This window comes from Sorex fumeus, unplaced genomic scaffold (genome assembly GCF_029834395.1).
Source record: "Sorex fumeus unplaced genomic scaffold, SorFum_2.1 ptg000063l, whole genome shotgun sequence".
Classification (NCBI taxonomy): Eukaryota; Metazoa; Chordata; class Mammalia; order Eulipotyphla; family Soricidae; genus Sorex; species Sorex fumeus.
Genome location: NW_026606120.1, coordinates 18,855,964 through 18,875,754, shown reverse-complemented (window position 1 = coordinate 18,875,754; position 19,791 = coordinate 18,855,964). Strand labels below are relative to the sequence as shown.

The 19,791-nt window shown below is 42.3% G+C and overlaps 1 protein-coding gene across 3 annotated transcripts in view; it reads left to right on the top strand.

The window, feature by feature from the left end:
- The window catches only part of SHC3 (SHC adaptor protein 3), a 176,927-nt gene that overhangs the window by 144,192 nt on the left and 12,944 nt on the right, over positions 1-19,791 (top strand). For all 3 annotated transcript variants that reach the window (XM_056126739.1, XM_056126741.1, XM_056126740.1), the window contains 4 exons: positions 4,611-4,761; positions 5,661-5,748; positions 10,178-10,336; positions 13,956-14,251. In XM_056126739.1, the coding sequence (XP_055982714.1) occupies positions 4,611-4,761; positions 5,661-5,748; positions 10,178-10,336; positions 13,956-14,251 (694 nt within the window). The remainder of the gene's footprint in view (positions 1-4,610; positions 4,762-5,660; positions 5,749-10,177; positions 10,337-13,955; positions 14,252-19,791) is intronic.

The window sequence follows — 19,791 nt, the reverse complement described above, 5'->3', positions numbered from 1 at the left end:
CAATCTCTTCACTTATCACTTAACTTCCCGTTAGTCGTCGATTTGCTCGAGCGGGCGCCAGTAACGTCTCCATTTGTCCCTGTCGCGTGCTAGTGTAGCCCAATGGAATCTGTTCGCTCCGGGAACATGAAGGGCCTCAAACCGATCGTTCATGATCTTGACAAAGAAGTCTGACCATCTGGTAGGTGGGCGGCCACGCGGTCTTTTGACATCCCGTGGAATCCAATCAGTAACAGCTCTAGTCCAACGGTCGTCTTTAAATCTCATTACGTGACCAGCCCATCTGATTTTCGACACCTTGGCAAATGAGACAGCGTCCCTGATCCTTGATCGTCGACGGATGTCAGAACTCCGGATTCTTTCTCTCATTTGAGTGAAACGTGATATTCCAAGCATAGCTCTTTCTATTCTTCTTTGGGAGACCTGAATAGCGTTCTCATCTTGTTTGCGTAGGGCCCAGGTCTCTGAGGCATATGTTAATGCAGGAAGAACAGTGGAATCAAAGAGATGTGCCCGGAGCCGGAGGTTCTTCGTCCTCTTAGCTATTTCTTCGACGTTCTTGAAGGCGTTCCAAGCCGCTCTCTTCCTCCTGCGCAGCTCGGGTGCCAGGTCATTTGTCATGTTGACCTCTCGACCTAGGTACACATAGCTGTTGCATTCGGAGATGGTCGTTCCATTGAGAGCGAATGGGGCGTCAGGAACAAGGCTGTTTCTCATAAACATTGTCTTCGTAAGATTCAGCTGTAGTCCTACCTTTCCACACTCACGGTCAAAGTCGGCCAGCATTTGTGCCGCTTGGCTGATGTTTGGTGTTATTAAAACAATGTCATCAGCAAAGCGGAGGTGGTGTAATTGCCAACCATCTATCTTCACTCCCATTCCTTCCCATTCCAGTCGTCGCATGATGTTCTCGAGGGTGGCACTGAAGAGTTTCGGTGAAATGGTATCACCCTGCCGCACCCCTCTCTTGACATCAACGATCACTTCTTTGTAGAATGGTGAGATCCTGGTAGTGAATCCGCAATAGAGCTCACGGAGGATCCTGATGTATTCAATCTCTACCTATTACTATATTAAGGTTCTCAGTTTCCTCTTGAATTAGTTTTAGTAATTTGAGTCTTTTTAAAAAAATCACTTATTTTATTTTTTTATTTTTATTCATTATTATTCATTATTATGCTCTATTTTCATACATCTAGTTCATCTTCACATATTTATTTTTTATTCACTCTGCTGGAGTCAAATGTGTCTTTATTTTCTATTTTTTTGTGGAATGTCAGTTTTAAAACCTTATTTTATCATGCAGATATTTGCAGTTATATATCTTCTTCCAAACCGTTTGAGTTTAGCTCCCCGTGACGTATTCGATATGCCAAACACAGTAACAACAATGTCTCCAGTGGAGACGTTACTGGGCCCGCTCGAGCAAATCGATGATCAACGGGAGGGCCTTTACCTTTACCTTTATCTATCAGTGTTGATATGTGCTTTTTTTGTTTTTATCCATTTCAAACTATTTTCCACTTTTTCTTGTTATTTCTTTTTTGGACCCAATTGTTAATTAAGAATGTATTATTTACTTGTGCTATCGCTCCAGCCCTATGGGCTGGAGCGATAGCACAGCGGTAGGGTGTTCGCCTTACAAGCGGCCAACATGGCCGACCCGAGTTCGATTCCTCCGCCCCTCTCGGAGAGCCCGGCAAGCTACCGAGAGTATTCAATATGCCAGACACAGTAACAACAAAGTCTCCAATGGAGACGTTACTGGGTCCACTCGAGCAAATCGACGATCAACGGGAGGGCCTTTATATATATAACTTTTTCAGATTTATTTTTGTCATTAATTTCTACATTTATTCCATTATGGTCTGAAAAATACTTTTTATTATTACGATCACTTAATAATTCTGAAACTTGATCTATGGACTAACATATATTACATCCTGGGGAAGTTTCCATGTGTAGTGGGAAGAATTTGCATCCTAAAATTATCGCATGTTTATACATTCATCACGAATCATGACCTTCCTGTTATTCGTCGATTGCCTCGAGCAGGCCCCAGTAATGTCTCCTTCATCCTAGCTCTGAGATTTTTTTTTTTTTGCTTTTTGGGTCACACCCAGCGATGCTCAGGGGTCACTCCTGGCTCATGCACTCAGGAATTGCTCCTGGCGGTGCTCAGGGGACCATATGGGGTGCTGGGAATCGAACCTGTGTCAGTCATGTTGGCTGCGTGCAAGGCAAACGCCCTACCTGCTATGCTATCACTCCAGCCCCAGCCCTGAGATTTTTAAGAAAATGCTATATTCAAGGCACTTTAGGAGAATGAGACCCATCATTGTTACTGGTATTTGGCATATTGGGTATGCCACGGGGAATTTGCCAGACTCTGCCGTGTGGGCAGGTTGCACTCGGCAGCCTGCCAGTTTGTCCAAAAGTAGGAATGAGATAATAAGATGTCATAATAAGATGTCGTGCGGCAGCAAATGCGGCCTTGCGCTTCCGGGAGCTGGGTTTTATAGTCTCTGAGTCTTGACCGTTGATGGGATTACACGGCGCCAGGGGGCCAGTTGGTGGGTGTGACCCCCGCCTATTGGAATTTGGAGGATCTGGGTGGAGGATGCTCAGCCCTGATCCGAGTAGACTTGGAGATCTCAGCCCCGGGACCCGCATGCCTTTGTTCCTCTGCCGGTACCTTCATGTGTGCGAAGAGTGGTCTCAGCATGGTGGTGGCTGGTTCTGGAGGTCTTCGGCTGAGTCTCCTGCCCCCGCGCCTGGCTGTCCTCGCATATATATGTGTGTGTACATTCATACACACATATATATGTATATATAGAGTGAGACAGACAGACAGAGAGAGATATGCTATGTCTAGTTGGTTTATAGTATTGCTCAACCTTCTAGTTTCCAATCTTTTTCTAATTGATTTATATATTATTTAAAATGGAGTATTTCTAACTATTGTTAAATTATATAATTGTCAGATATTACATCCTGTGTTTGAGAGTTCTGTTCTGAGGGCAATATAGGTTTATAATTGTTATATCTTCTTGATGAATTGCTCTTTTATCATTTCAAAATGTCTTTTTGTTTCTAGTTTCTAATAACAAATTTTTCCTTGTGATATATTTGTCCGATATTAAAAGTATTAAACTCTCATCAGGTTACTATTTGAATGAAGTTTATTTTTGCATACTTTTACTTGCAACTTATATTTTTGAATCTTGAATATGCTTCTTGTGGAAAGAGATACAGTCTGATCATGTTTCTTTCTAATCCATATGCTAATCTCTTTTAATTAAAATTTTAATGTTTTACATTTAATATAATTAAATATATGTAACAAGCAGAAGTTGGAATTTCTTGCCTGCTATTTTAATATTTTTCTGTAAATTTAGATCTGTTATTTTTATTACTTTATTTCTCACAATTGCCTTATTTGGTGGTAACGTACTTTTTCATGCAAATTTTAATGATTTGCATTGGTTTACAATAAGAGCACTGCTTACACTTCCATAAAGAATATAAATCTCAGGGTCAGAGCCAAGGTACAGTGGGTAGGGCATTTGCCTTGCACGCAGCTGACCCGGGTTTGTTCCCTGGCATCCCATATGGTTCCCCCAGCACTGCCAGGAGTGATTCCTGAGTGAAGAGCCAGGATTAACCCCTGATCATCACTAGGTGTGATTCAAAAAGCAAAAAAATAAAATAAAATAAAAAGAATGTAAATCACATCCCACATTCTAGTGTCACCACACTGATAGAGTGACCCTTTATCCCCTGGTAGCTACCATATAATCCGTAATATAGGAGTTATTTTTGTTGTTTTGCCAGTGCACTTGTTTTGGCTTGCTTTGCCAGTGTATTTCACATATGAGTGAAACCATCCAGAAATTGTCTTTCTTTTCTTGACTCATTTTCCTTAGTATTATCACTGCAAGTTCTATCCATGTTGTTGGAAAAGGCTTGATTTTGTTATTATTTTTAAAAGCTGATTATATATTTGTCATAGCTTCTCTATCCAGTCACTATCATAGATGTTTAGACTGACCCTTTGTTTTGGTTAAAGCTAGATAGATCTTTTCCCTATTTTATCTATGACTAGAAGTTCCCAAAGGCTAGAATGATGAGGAAGGCAGATATTTTTAACCAAAATATTCATGAAACCTAGGTGACTGCGGGTAAGTGAGCAAATTCTCTTTTCTGGGATGATAGGTACTAACGGATATTAGTATTGTTACTTTTTAACTTTATTTTTTAAATTGTGGGTCACAATTTAAAAAATATTCAATATGCCAAAAACAGTAACAACAAGTCTCACAATGGAGACATTATTGGTGCCCGCCCGAGTAAATTGATGAACAACAGGAGGACAGTGCTACAGTGGGTCATACCTTGTGGTGTTCAGGGTTTACTCCCGGTTCTGGACTCCGAGATAACTCCTGCAGGGGCTCAGGGGAACCAAACAGAGTGCCGGGGATTGAACCTGGCTTGGCTGCCTGCAAGGCAAGTGCCCTGCCTTCTTATACTATTTGCTCCAAGCCCCAGTATTGCTGGTCTTGATTGCAAGCTAACTTTCAGCTAACAGTCTCAAAAATCTCTTCGAACAGAATGCAGAGTCTGGATGAGCCATGGACAGAAGAGGAGAGCGATGCTTCAGACCACCCCTACTACAACAACATTTCAAGCAAGACACCCCCTGCAGGGGGATTTGCTGATACACGCCTGAAAACCAGACCCCCAGCCCCTGACACTGCCCAGGTAGTTCTTGCTCCTTCCCCAGAACTTTATTTTCAGGCTTGTATACTCACCAATCTTTGTTGGAATGGCTCATAACCTTTTTTTTCCCCTTGAATTTCACTGAGACAAATTGTCGTGGTTTTTTTTTTTAACATCACAAACCATTAGTGAAATGCCTTTGAACTATATTTTAATTCCTGAGATCAGAGAGGGTCTCCTCCCCATTCTAGGACAAATCCCATGTACTGTGATCATAATGAGGCACAGAGAGAGTAGTAGGCTTTTTCAAAGTCCTGGGGTATTGTGATTTCTCTGTAAAGAGAGTGGATATTGACCTTTAGAATAAAAACTTTGATAAAGTTTTCTACTTCATTCATGACACTGATTTTTACTGTAACTCTAAATTCTAGAAAGCCATCTTTCCCCCCCACCCTCACCCCAATTATTACATCTGTTTTTGGCTTGAAGAAGTCTTTTGATGTCACTTGCTTTATGCAAATGATTGTAATACCAATAAAAGTAGCAGAACAGCACTGAAATCAACTGTCCTTAACTCCAACATGGAGGGAATGAACTGACTTGGGTGTTGGTGGTAAGTGTTCTGACATGTTGTCCCTCTTCAACTGGGACTTTTTGGGGGTCCTGTTGAGAGATACAGCTGCATGCAGGGGAACTCCATTTACAATTATGACTGGAAGAAGGTCGGGGGACAACGAAGTGGGAGGGCATACTGATTAAACAGATGTGGTCCTTCCTCCCACCACAAGCTTCTCAAATCTCCGGACCCAGAAAGTGAAAATTAGGTATTGTGAGGAATGCAATGAACTCCAGTTCCCCTAAACTGTGTTCTGACTTTTGAAGATGTGGACATGAGGAGAGAATTAATTTTCTTTCTCTTCATCTACTTTTGGTGTCTATAGTTTTCAGGAAAAGAACAAACTTACTACCAAGGGAGGCACTTGGGAGACCCGTTCGGTGAAGATTGGCAGCCAACGACTGTGAGGCAAGGTGAGGTGTCCCAGAAATTCAAAACAGAGATCTGTGTTCTTCTGGGGGCAAGGTCTTGAGATGTTGGGATGTCAGTAGGGATTTGTAGGGCTTGAGGCTCTTTAGAGGATGTTTTTACATCTTATCAAGCCATCAACAAGGGTCTGCTTCCCCAGTTAGAAAAGGTTCAGACATGACAAGAAGGAAGTGCTTTGACCTGCCTTTCCTCTGAAGATAGTTATTTCTCTCCACACCCAAGTATGTACATATTTACAGTTTATTTATTAATTTAATTTTATGTTTTTTTATGTTCTGGTATTTGGGCCAGATGTTGCTGAGAGTTTACCCAGGGTCTGTGCTGGGAGACCATTTGGCATGCCAGGGACTGAACCATATGTTTTTCCTGCTGTGCAATTTCTCTGGCCTCCTATGCTTACTATTTAACATTTTCCTTTAACTTTAAACTTTCTGCCCCTGAAACATTTACACAACACTTTCAAGAGCTTTGGGACCCTGGCTATAGACTACCGGATTTGAAGGAGGTGGAGCAAAGAATGGATGAAGATCCTATTTATATCAGTTCTACCATTTAGTTGTTCAACCTGAAGATTTTTTCTTCACTATAATCTTTTGTGACAGGGAGAAAATGACAATAAGTATTTCCAATTTCAAATATTTTAAAGTTCTTCCTCGTGGAGACTTTTGTATTTTTGTCAGCAGGCTTAGGGGCCCCCAGGAACACACCCAGTGATGCGCTGGAGACTGGGTGGTGCTGGGCATTGAACCCAAGTTGGGTATGTGCAAGGCATGTGCACTCACCCCTGATCTGCTCCCTGGCCTTTAGAAGACACGTGATTTATTTCACATTATTGATTTCACTGGAGTGATAGCACAGCAGGTAGGGCATTTGCCTTGCACGCAGTTGACCCGGGTTCGATTCCTCTACCCCTCTTGGAGAGCCCAGCAAGCTATCAAGAGTATCCTGCCCATACAGCAGAGCCTGGAAAGCTCCCATGGCATATTTGATATGCCAAAAAGAGTAACAACAAGTCTCACAATGGAGACGTTACTGGTGCCTGCTATAACAAATCGATGATCAATGGGAGAACAGTGCTACAGTGACAGTGCTATTGATGTCAGACACTTTGTAAAATATACCAGAATTATTTAAAAGTAAGGTCTTTAGTACTTGAGTTAGTCCAGTGAGATCAGAAGAGACAATGTAAGAAATTCACCAGGGCCAAAGCACATTAGCAGGTTTCTACCCTGCAGCTTGAGCCTTGGAACACTTAATACAACCCAAGTTCTGAGTTGAAAGCAACTTGCCGCTTTGCTCTTCCACCCGAATGCAAATGAACTCTGCTATCCTTGGCCCTGGTCTGCCCACTTGCCCTGGCTCAGGGCTTGTGTGATCTCTGGTGGAAGAGGCTGGCATTGGGAAAGTGGTCCTTGAATTAATTAATTTATTTATTTATTTTTATTATATCACTGTGAGATACCGTTACAAAGCTTTCATGTTTGAGTTTCACTCATACAATGATCGAACACCCAACCCTTCACCAGTGCACATCTTCCATTACCAATATACCAAATATCCCCCCATTCCACCCCTCCCCTTGCCTCTATGGCAGACAATCTTCCCTATACTTTCTTTTGTATTGCTCGTTATGAATAACATAAGATGTCACATGGCTGGGAGGGTGGCCACATGCTCTTGGAATTCTAAAATTTTGGTAATTAGGATCTGGAGAAATCTCTGCAGCAAGCTGCTCAGTTGGGAGATTCTTTTGTGTGTCTCTGGATCACGGTCATTAAGGAGCTTAAGCAGTAGCCAGAGGTAGTTTGCAGGTGTGACCTCCAGGGATGGGGGATGAGAAGAACTGGCCCATCTCCTATCCCTTGATGCCTGGAGTTTTCTGTCACTGAACCCGCATACCTCTACTTCTCATTGGGTTCTGGAAGTTGGCAGCTGCTGGGGATTCTAGGGTACAGGCGGAAGGATGACTCCTGCTCCTGTCTGAGGTACCCTGGTGAAGTTAGCCATCTTGCAGCAAGCAGCTCGGTTTGGAGATTCTTTTGTGTGTCAGTCCTTGAATTTTTTAATTTTCAGTAAGCAGTTTGTAAAATTTTCTTGCCAACTAACTTGTTAGAATGCACACACATGAGAAAACTGCATGCAATTCTCTGAGACTTCTCTAAGCTAGGTGTGTAACCAAGAACAACTTGGAAACACAGGAGTCAAGCTAAGGATTAGCGTTGAGATGGTACAAGACATTTTTGAGATATTCTCCCCAGAAGAAATTTTATCAGGTTCCTGATTTCAGGCCAGAGCAATGGTGCATTGCTTTACATCTCCCTGAAGACTGAGCAAAGCTTCTAAAGAGCTCCTAAGCCGATAGTCCCACATATGCGTCCTGTGACTAGTCTTCTCGCTGGTCTTCATTGGTGCAACGAAGAAGGGAAATCAACAGGGAAAGTTCTGTTTCTTCTTGGAATCTTGATTCTATCTCCCAGGCCCCTCTCATCTTGAGTGTTCAAATGGTCCCCGACACCCACCTCAACCTAATCCATCCTTTTTGCCATGTATCAAGGCCTTGCAAGGAAGTGGAAACATGCCATGAGGAGTTGAGAGCCGAAGAAGACTCTGGAAGTGAATCAAGGCCTTCCCCGTCCACTGGTTTTCTAGATTCCCCTGCTCAGACTGCAAATTTCATCTGCTTCGTGTTCTGCTCTGCTGAGGCTAGATCATGGTGTATATATGCCATATACTTCTGTCCATGACAATGCAGAGCATATGAGAAGTAGTTTAATCTCCTGCTGTACATTTCTGTTCCTCTCAAAGACTGGAGTGCATGTCTTATATGCTCTAGGCCCCAAGTTTGATCTCCAGCTCTACATAGCTCTCTGAGCACTGTCAGGTGTGACCCTGGTGGTCTCGGCACCACTGAATTCAAACAAGTACTGCATCACTGGGCCTGAACATTTGACTGTTCGGTTTCTGCTGTCAGACTGCTACAGTGTGTGGTGTAGTGTGAAATGTAGCCTTTTCCAGAGACATGCTGGCCAACAGATAATTGTGAGACTGTGAGACAGAGAGAGAGAGAGAGAGTGAGAGAGAGAGATAAGTCTCCTGGAAAGAACCAGTGACTAAAGGGAATCTTTTCATGCAACGTCTTCACTCACCTCAGGTGCTGGCAGTGGAACCCAGATCATCCTCAGCCTCTCTGACACCATCTGGAAATCCCAGGCCCCACAGGCAGCTCCATTTCTAAGGAGAATGTGTCAGTTTATTTGAAAAACACTTTCCAGAGGCTGGAGTAAAGCCCAAGCCCAAAACCAAACCCACACCTTTAAAAACAGAATCTTTTCTTGGTAGAGGGAAGCTGACACTCTGCTGGCAAGTGTGATGCTATAGGGCTGTTTGCATGAAACTCTGCCATTAATGGCACTGTGAGTCATGATGCCTCAAGAAAAATTGGGAGAGAAATTTGTTTGTTTTGCTCAGGGCTTACTTCTGACTGTACTCAGACATTACTCCTGGTAGGGCTTAGGGATCCATTTGGGGAACAAACCTGGGTCAACCACATGCAAGGCAAATGCCTTCCCCACTGGTGTACTGGTCCAGTCCTAGGGAAGTAATTTAAAAGTTAAAAAAATTAAAACTGGGTCCCACACCTTGCCTTGTCTTGCTTGAATGGGCAATTAAGGGGGCTCAGTGGTAGAATGCCTGCTTTGCACGCATGAGGTCCTCGGTTCAGCCCTCCCTTGCTCCCATGCCACAAAAAACCATAAATAAACAAAACAGAGTCCCAGCCCTTGCACTGTGTACTTGATCACTTGATCACTTGACTTCCCGTTAATCGGCGATTTGTTCGAGAGGGCGCCAGTAACGTCTCCATTTGTCCCTGTTGCGTGCTAGCACTGTGTACTAGAATAGATAATCTAGAAGTCACTGACTTTCCCTGAAAAGGCAAAGCAATTGACATAAGATTTGTGATTCTACTGTTTAGTGATTTGATCTTTAGTGTCTCTGTAAACAGGATGGAGTGGGTTGGGGCAGCTTCTGCTGCATACACACCTGGGTTAGGCATGGGGTGGGGTCCATGGTAAGGCCCTTCACTATCTTGGAGGTCCCAAGTTTGGGCTAGCAGAAGCCACCTTCTAGAAGGAACATAAATTGGAACGAATCCTAGCCAGAACACAAGTTTATGTGTCAGGGTGAGAAAAGGGGAAGTAAGTCATGAGCATCTGCAAAGAACCGCCAGGAGTAATTCCTGAGTGCAGAGCCAGGAGTGACCCTTGGGCACTGCTGGGTGTGACCCAAAAAGCTAAAAAGGAAAAAAAGAATATTCTAATGGAGCAGGAACTTCTGTGTGAAACCCTGGGTCTTAGCAATATCTGCTAGAACTGTGTTTCCATAAGCGAAAGAGACCTTGTTTTCTTGTTGCAGGGTCCTTGGACATCTACAGCTTCCCAGATGGGAAATCACACGTGGCCGCTGTGGGAGAAGTGCCCACGTACGTCAACACACAGCGCCTTCCGCCGCAGACAGCGCCTACCTCGGGCAGCAGTGCAGAGAGCAGCCCACGCAAAGACCTCTTTGACATGAGTGGGTTTCTATTTGCCTCTGATTTTATTCCTTTGCTGGCGCTTTTGACACCGTCTTTTATTTTCAAGTCAGTCTTTTACTTTGAGCTTTCTAGCACAGGGTTTGGAATGACTGGTGATGCCAAGCTGTAGCTTTCTGGATCATAACTGGGCTTTCAGCTTGGCCAATTTCCCCTCTCAGATCACAGCGCACTCCATAGTCAATAAGGAGAGTTGTGTGCTCCTCCCTGGAGAGTTAACTTTCCTCTTGAAAAGTTGCAAATCTCTGGAGAAAAACTACTATTGAAATAAATGTACATTGATTTAGTGCTTAAATAGCCATCAGCTCTTGGGTCAATACCGATGCCAAGATGAAATGACAGAGTCCCTCTCTTCTGAGAGGTCTCAGACAGGTGAGCAAGATTCACACATGAGTGCAAATTGCAATATACTGCCTGGAGGTCTTGCCGTATTCATTTCCCATCTCTCCTCCTCTCCCACTTCTCCTATTCATGTACTATCTTCTACATATCAAATACTATTCTACTTTCTGGTGATGTAGAGGAGAAGAAAATAAATCCCAACTGATATGGAGCTTAAATAACAATGATTGACTACTAGGTGGTGACAGTGTCTCATGAGAAATCAGACAGGATGAGCACAGAGGCAGGAAGTTGCCATAGACATGATGTAATTATAAGCATTCCCTGTGTTGGGTAGATTGGGAAAATTACATCATTCATGAACTGATTACCAAAAGTAGAAATTGTTGTGAAGAAAGAGCTTCTCAAACTTAAAGGAAGATTTCCATCCTAAAATTTTTTTTCCAAAAAATTTCTTCAGTATTTTATTGGCTGGAGGGAGGATAGGGAGAGAGATTAAGATAAAAGTTAGTTTTATCTTAAGGCTAAGTTTCTGCCATATGTTAGGATACTTAGGATTTAATTTTTATAATAGTCCCCTAGGCAGATTTATTATTATTATTGCTATTACAAATATGTGCTTTATTTTATAGGGGAGGAAATTGAGAACCTAAAGTAATTTACTGCTGATAAAAGTTAACTTTGCTGCTGGTTCACCAGTTGGCATTTGTGATATTGTATTTGTGTGAGGGCAGGTTAACATGATTCTTATTATTAAGAAACATCATGCCAACAAATATAAGTTTTACTTAGACACTTTAGTTTTCCAGATAGCGGATTCTCACAAATGTGATGGTGAGTATAATGATGATGATGATGGTAGTAATGATGGCAATGATGATAGTTGGTGATGATAACTGAATGGGGAAGATGATAATGGCATAGAGACCATATATACAAATTTACAAATAGTATTATATAAAGAGAAATTTATAGATGAGATTTTTAACTTAGAGTTTTTTAAAAATTTTTATTTTTTAACGAATCACCGTGAGGTACAGTTACAGACTTACAAACTTTCATGTTTATGTTTCAGTCATACAATGATCAAGTACCTATCCCTCCACCCGTGCCCATTTTCCATCACCAATGTTCCCAGTATTCCTTCAGTCACCCCCACCGTATTCCCCCCTCCCACCTCTGTGTCAGGCACATTCCCCTTTACTCTCTCTCTCCTTTAACTTATAGTTTAAACCCCTTTTCCTTTCCAAATCTTGCAACAAGTTAACACTTGTAAAATGACTTATTTTTGGTTTTATTCTATTCCACTTCTTATTTTTCTATGCTAATAAGTTTTTTAATTTAATTAAAGAGCTGCGACTTGCAAAGTGATTCAGACTTGAATTTTAGGCATATAATATTTCAACACCAAACCCACTACCAGTGTCAATTTCCCTCCAGCATATTTCATTGCCATATTTCATATTTCATCTCCATATTTTATTATCCCCCTCAACCCTGCCCATCCTTCTCCCATCACCTTGACAGGCACATTACAAAGGTCCATTAATTACAGCTTAGATCTCATTTTTTCAGTGTTGTTGAATCTCTGTTTTGGATATATAGCTATACTACTCACCCCTATCACCAGTATATCTAAAGCCCTGACCTCTGTTCACCCATTACTTCCCATTCTCTTCTTTCTCCCTTCATTTCTTTCCTTCTCTGCCTTCTCCACTCTGGGGTCAAGAATCTAGGTATTCGCCCTTTACAACAAAGCATTTCCTGATCCAGTATTCTATATACCACAGATTAGTGAGATCATCCTGTTCATCTTCCGGCTTATTTCACTCAACATGATATCTTCCAGCAAATTGCATGATTTCATTGTTACTTGTAACTGCATAGTATTCCATTGTGTACACATACCACATCTTTATAACCCATTCATCTATCACTAGACACTGAGGTTGATTCCGATTCCATATCTTAGCTATGGTTCTGAATGCAGCAATGAAAAATGGTGTGTGTATGTCCTTTTGAGAGAAATGTTTTCTGTCCAAGAGGTAGACAATTATTCCACTATATTTTGCCCTTCTACCAACATTTAGCACACTGTCTAATTTTAGAACATTCATCGAATATTTACAGGATTCACACTATATCTCAGGAACATGCTGGCCTCTGGTCATGTGACTTTGCTGAGTAGACAGCTATGACTCACTTGTGGTCATTACACTTTCTGTAGCTTCTGTCGCAGGCAAGGTGGTCCAAATTATCATCCAACCTTGCACTTGGTGCACTTTTTAAGAGTGCTTGTTACACATTTCATCATCTGAAAATTAAACATTGAGGTTTAATTAAACACATGTAGCTCCTTCCTTAGTGACTGATGCTTGTTGCTTTTACAGCAGATCCATGGCCTGTGGTCAACAATAAGTTCTGAAGGGTGTGAAGTCACCCCATGTCATGCTAGCATGCAAGAGCCTTTTCCACAGGGAAATGAGTGAAGGGCAAGAGTGGTAGAGCTTTTAGCCCAGGGCAAGTCACACAAGACTCTCAGTAAATGTCAGTTTACTTCTCTGCTGAAAATGTTCCCAAGGCACAGATTTTTGAAGTAAACATTTGATGGGTTGGGTTTAGGTTTTGCGTGAAATCAAAGCCTCTGCAGTTTCCCTCTTCCTTTATGATACTTCCTCTGGGATTGGCAGGTTTTTATTCAGAAGAGAACAGATTTGTTCAGAGGGCTAGCCTCTGTTCCAGTGAAAGTAGATGACATGTAATACACCCAGCCTCTTGCAGTGTGCAGAAATGAAGTCATTTGAATCAGTTAGACAAAGGCTGTGCTTGAAGCCTTGGCAAAAGGCACAACGCCCAGCTGTCTTGGGAAAGCAGACTCATCAGAAAGAGTCACGCCAAGATTTGGGTTGTGCTTTTTCAAATGCTTGTCATATTGATTCTTATTTTATCAGTCAGTCATCTGTCTGTCTCTGTCTCTCTCTTTTTTTTCTGCCAGGGGAGGGGGGCGGGCACACCTGGTGATGCTCAGGGATTATTCCTGGCTCTGCGCTCAGGAATTATATCTGGTAGTGTGTGGGAGACCCTATGGGATGCCAGGAATTGAACCCAGGTCAACCACATACAAGGCAAACAGCCTACCTGTTGTACTATTGCTCTGCTTGCCCCCTCTCTCTTATGGAAATTGCCTTTTCATGCCCATCTTTTACATTTCACTTTTTACCATTTGGGGATTGACTTGTTGGCAATTGTTGTTGACAGAACCTTTTGAAGATGCTCTCAAGAACCAGTCCTTGGGGCCTGTGTTGAACAAGGCAGCTTCTGTGGAATGCATCAGCCCTGTCTTACCCAGAGCCCCAGATGCCAAGATGCTGGAGGAGCTGAGAGCGGAGCCTTGGTACCAAGGAGAGATGAGCAGAAAGGAGGCCGAGGGGCTGCTGAAGAGAGATGGAGACTTCCTGGTCAGGAAGAGCACCACCAACCCAGGCTCCTTTGTCCTCACGGGCATGCATAACGGCCAGGCCAAGCACCTGCTGCTCGTGGATCCCGAAGGCACGGTGAGCAGGGGTTGGAAGAGCTATAGAACATCACTTGTGCCCAGACTGGGCACCTTTATTTTTATGTTCTTTAAAATAAAGACTGCAATAACTAAGAAAGTTTTTCTTCCAAATATATTCATCATGGACCAGGATGCGAAGGGCTTTGGGGATTTTGATATTGATCTCCAATATTTCTGAAAATAAAAGCATGGGTGTTTGCGGGCAGGTTGTAAAATGTCCTGAAGAGTGACAGTGAAAGCTCTGTTCATTAGCCTCTACACTCCTGCCTGAGGTACAGCATCTTGTGACATTGAATCTGGCCATTCCTGAGAACACAGTTGTGTCTGAATAGTTCTGTTGGTTTGGCTGAAGATCCCATTTTTCATCAATGACTAGATTTGACTTCTCCAGCACAGTCCTGAAGATCACTTAATAATATAATTACATGAATCTAACCAACAAGTCCATGTAGTTTAGACATTTCCAAACATGCTATTGTTATGCAAATTCAGATTTATTGCTTTTTCCCCGCCCCCCACCCACATCCTTGGTACATGCCTTTGTGCTCTATTCATGGTGTGTTCTACACACTGGACCATTTCTTGGGTGGATTACTCAGAGCTTCTTACCTATTTATTTTTTATTATTATTATTTTTTTAAATGTAGGAGTATTGCGATTTATTTAGCCATTGATTAAGCTGATTGAATTGGGCATGAACTCCACCTTACTCTTTTTTTCTTTTTTATAAATTTATTTATTGAATCACCGTGAGAGCAGTTACAAAGCTTTTGGGTTTAAGTCTCAGTCATACAATGATGAAACACCTGTTCCTTCACCAGTGCCCATTTTCCACCACCAAAAACCCCAGTATACCCCCTGATCCCACACCCTCCCCCTACCTCTGGGGCAGATGATTTCCACATTACTTTCTCTCTACTTTTATTTCATTCAATATTTTGACCCCAGATCCACCATTATTATTTAGGATTTTATCTGCCAAAAAGGCAACCGTAGACAATTTGTTTTCCACTGCTGGTATGAATAACATATGATATCATGCAGTTGCAGTAGTGGTCACACTATTTTGGAATTCTGAAATATTAACAATTAAATCTGGAGGGATTTCTTTCTTTTTTATGTTAATTTATATATATATATATTTGGTTCACACCCAGCGATGCTCAGGGGTCACTCCTGACTATATACTCAGGAATTACTCCTGGCGGTGCTTGGGGGACCATATGGGATGATGGGGATCGAACCTGGGTCAGCCGCGTGCAAAGCAAACGCCCTACCTGCTGTGCAATCGCTCCGGCCCCTGAATCTGGAGGGATTTCTGCCAAAACCTGCTGGGTTCCAAGATTTACTCCTGAGTATCTGTGGTCATGGCTATTAACCAGCTTGATCAGGAGCCAGAGAGGCTGTTCGTGGGTGGCAACTTGGGGTCTCGTTTAGGGCGGGATGAAACGGCCGGCTCCACCGCCATCCCATGAGGTCCTGCATGTCTCATCACTGCGGGCCCAAATCTGACTGCCCAGTGGCCTCTGGGTGATGGCAGCCACCAGGCCGTCAGGGGGAACAGGCCAAGGCACGAAACCTATTCCCACCTGGGGTGGCCCGGCGCTGGTAACCTACTGCAGGGACCAGATGCATTTCTGCCAAAAACTCAGGTTTCTGAGATTTGTTTCTGAGTCTTGGGGATCATGGCCATTAAGCAGTTTGATCAGGAACCAGAGAGACCTTGCCTCCAATTATAGAGCTGAGCTGGAGATGGTTTGTGGGTGTGTCTCCCACATACCTACTTTTGGTCATTTACTTTCCTGGTAAACTTGGCCCCAAGTTGTTGGGGTCTGGTCAAAGGCACAGCAGCAATTTTGGGGTATCTGGAAGTCTGAAGGCACCATCAGGCTGCTGATGCACTCGCCTCACAGGTACAGATTAACTTGCTGGCAGCACCATGCCCCCTGCTTCTTACCACTTTAATCTGCTCATGGCTTGCTGACAATCCCTCCCCCCCAATAATGTCTGAAGCACTATAAGTCTCTGTATGTGTTTCTGCTTATCCTCATGGTGGGCTCTGGAGCACGGCCACAGAGGATGAAGGCTTCTGCATCATCTTTATCATCTCTCTTGCTTTGCTAATTGGATTGAAGAGGAAAGTGATGAATCATTGTTTGATGTGCAATTCTATGATTGTACTTTTCAGACATGTTCCTCCTGCACATTCCAAGTTTCTAACTTTCCCTCCTAGTTGTCTCTTTGAATCTTCTCCAAAGAAGATTTTTTTGAGTTTCCATCCCCAAAGAAACTCAAGATTTTATTGTGTTTCCATCCCTAAATTTGAAAATGGAGTCTCCTACTTTTTCAGCCAACTGATGATTTGGCCTATGTGGATCTTCATGAAATCAAAGTCTGTCTTCAGAATGTTGCCAAATCAGTTTCCCCCTTTGTTTTAAACTTTAAAATAGTCCCTTACCTATAAATTAGAAACGTATTTTATTTTTTTATCATGTTCCAGATTTGTCTTTTGCACTTCTAAATTTCAACTGATGTTACTTTGTTTGTTTGTTTGCTTATTTGGGGGCCATACCTGGTGATGCCCAGGGGTAACTCCTGGCTCTGTGCTCATGGATCACTCTTGGTGGGCTCAGGTGACTGTTTGGGGAGTCGTATTGAACTTGGTGGTTCAAGGCAAGAGACCTACCTACTGTACTGTCACTCCAGCTCTGAAGTTATTTTTGAAAATGACCTAAGATAGGGACTCACTACTTTTTAAAAAACCTCCATGAAGTAAAAAATAATTCATCTTTTGGGTATTATGGTTTGCAATACAGATACTGAAAGATTATATGTACATCCCTTTACCTCATTTTAGCATTCAGCTCTTGGTTAGAGTGATTATTTGTGGTTGTCACTGTGGTTCTTTCTTTACCCTAACTGCCCTCCAACCCCCACATACTTGTGGCAATCTCCCAACCATGGACCAATCCTCCTGCCCCCTGTTTTTTCTGTTCTTGGATATTAGTCTTATACTATTTTTTTTATATCACACAAATGAGTGCAGTCATTCTATGTCTGTCCCTCTCCTTCTGATTCATTTCACTCAGCGTGATACTCTCCATGTCCATCCTTTATAAGCAAATTTCATGACTTTGTTTTCCCTTGATAGAATACTATGTAGCCACAGGATTCTATGATCTCTGTTTTGATATACTCTGTGTATTCTGTGGTTTGAGCTCTTAATATCTTATTGTATGGTTTTCCCTTTTTCTTCTTCTTCTTTTTTTAAATAAATTGTCTCAGTGATTCTCAGACCTCTAATTTTCTTTGCTCTGATTTTATAATCAGTTTATCAAGTCACCAAAAAATACATGCTGGCGTTTTGATAGCTCTCGTATTGAATTTACAGATTAATTTGAGGAACAGCTGACATTTCAATATTAAATAATCACATCCATGAATATATACTACTTCTCCCATTATTTATCTATGAATATTTTTTTGTTCAAATTTTAAAATTCTTTTCAGAAGTTACTCTTTCCTTTGTTAGGTTACTTCTCTGCATGTTTAGCTTCAGTTTCAATTCTAAGGGAGATGCTATTTTTGGTTAATTTTTCAGAACAGTGCTGCAAAGGGAGAATTGTGTGTAATCTGAGCTTAGAAATGTTGCCGACTGCAGGAGTTTTTCTGGAGCAGTGATTATGCCATTACAAAACATGGGCTGTTCTGTCTCCGGTCGTCTGATCCAAACTTCATTGTGCTTTACCCTGCAATAAAGAGGAAGCCTGGGGAGTGTTGTCCACGAGGGGGCGCCCTTGCCTTGTTCCCAGGATGGAGGTTTTGTTCCTTAAGGCTACATGAGTTTTATCCCCAGTCAAGAGCACGTCATTCATTCCTTAAACTCATTCATTCATTCACTCACCCAGTAGACATGCACCCAGTGATTACTAAATCCAGAAGTTGTTTTGATTGCCAGCATATGTCTGTGAACCAGTTTAAAAAAAAAACCCTCAGCTGTTGTGGAATTTATGCATATTAATAAAATTGTTACTTAGGTCATGTGTAGGTATGCACTTTATCAAATGTTTGGATTTCACCCCCCCCATGAACCCTACAAATGTGGAGTATGGTTTTTGGATCACACTCAATGATGTTAGGGCTTTACTCCTGGCAGGCTCATGGACCATAAGCAGTGCTGGGAATAGAACCTGGGAGTGCCCTACCCGCTGTACTATCTTTTTGTCCCCTCAGGCAGATATTTCTTATGCTTCATTATAGTATAAAATCATGCCTATGAGGTAAAGGTAAAGGTAAAGGCCCTCCCGTTGATCATCGATTTGCTCGAGCGGGCCCAGTAACGTCTCCATTGGAGACTTTGTTGTTACTGTGTCTGACATATCCAATACTCTCGGTAGCTTGCCGGGCTCTCCAAGAGGGGCGGAGGAATTGAACTCGGGTCGGCCATGTTGGCCGCTTGTAAGGCGAACGCCCTACCCGCTGTGCTATCGCTCCAGCCCATGCCTATGAGATGCACTGTTTATTTTAGGTACCCAGTGGTTTTTTGTTGTTGTTGTTGTTGTTGTTGTTTTAGGATTTTTTCCACTCACAGTTCATCAATAAACTCTACCTTATTTGATTCATTGTCTTTGCTTTTGTGTGCACATTTGGATTGAGTCTTTGAATGATAGGGTTATGCTCACCTTTAATGATGATCACCTTTCCTCCAACTCAGAGAAGTGCTTGTTATTTCTTCTAAGAGTCCAATAGGTTGCCTGATTAATTTTTACCTCCAAGCACTTACTACAAAAATAAACCTCCAGTTACTTGCTAATTTGTTGATTGTGCCCCATTCTCCGCTCTCCGTAGTCTCTAGTATGATAGCAGTCTTGTCTTCCTGGCACCCAGAGTAGTGCTGGAAGCTCACAGGTACCAGGAAAGCATCATTAGGTGGGTGAATGCCTTAATCACCTCCAACCTTTACAGCTTACACAGTCTAAGAAGGTGAGGTGGGTTGCATATGGTGTCATGTGCTATGAGCAGATGTAGAATCACAAATAAGCTCTCTAAATGGAATATTTTCAAAGTTCTTCCATTTGAATAGCTACCTATGACCTCAATTTGCTGTTATCTAAAAGAAAGTGGAGAGGACACCTAAGTAATCTTTTGTGACTAAGTGTGAATTTCGTTTTGTTTTGTTTTGTTTTTCTGGGCCACATCCAGCAGTGCTCAAGGTTGACTCCTGGCTCTGCTCTCAGGAATTACTCCTGATGGTTCCTGCAAAATCATGTGGGATTGCTGGAGATCGAACCCAGGTTGACTGTGTACAAGCAAGTACTCTACCTGCTGTACTATCTCTCTGGCTCCATCGACTAAGCATTTCGGTTGAAAATTTTTGGTATCTTAATCCATGAAACATTAAAATAATGGTTTTGTTCTCTTAGTCTTTTTAGATAAAATGTGATTTAAAAAAAACATATGAACTAACCTGCTCTACCTTCATAAAGCATCATCAAGCTAATGAGTGGAGGAAGAAGGTACAGTGATGGGATTCAATGA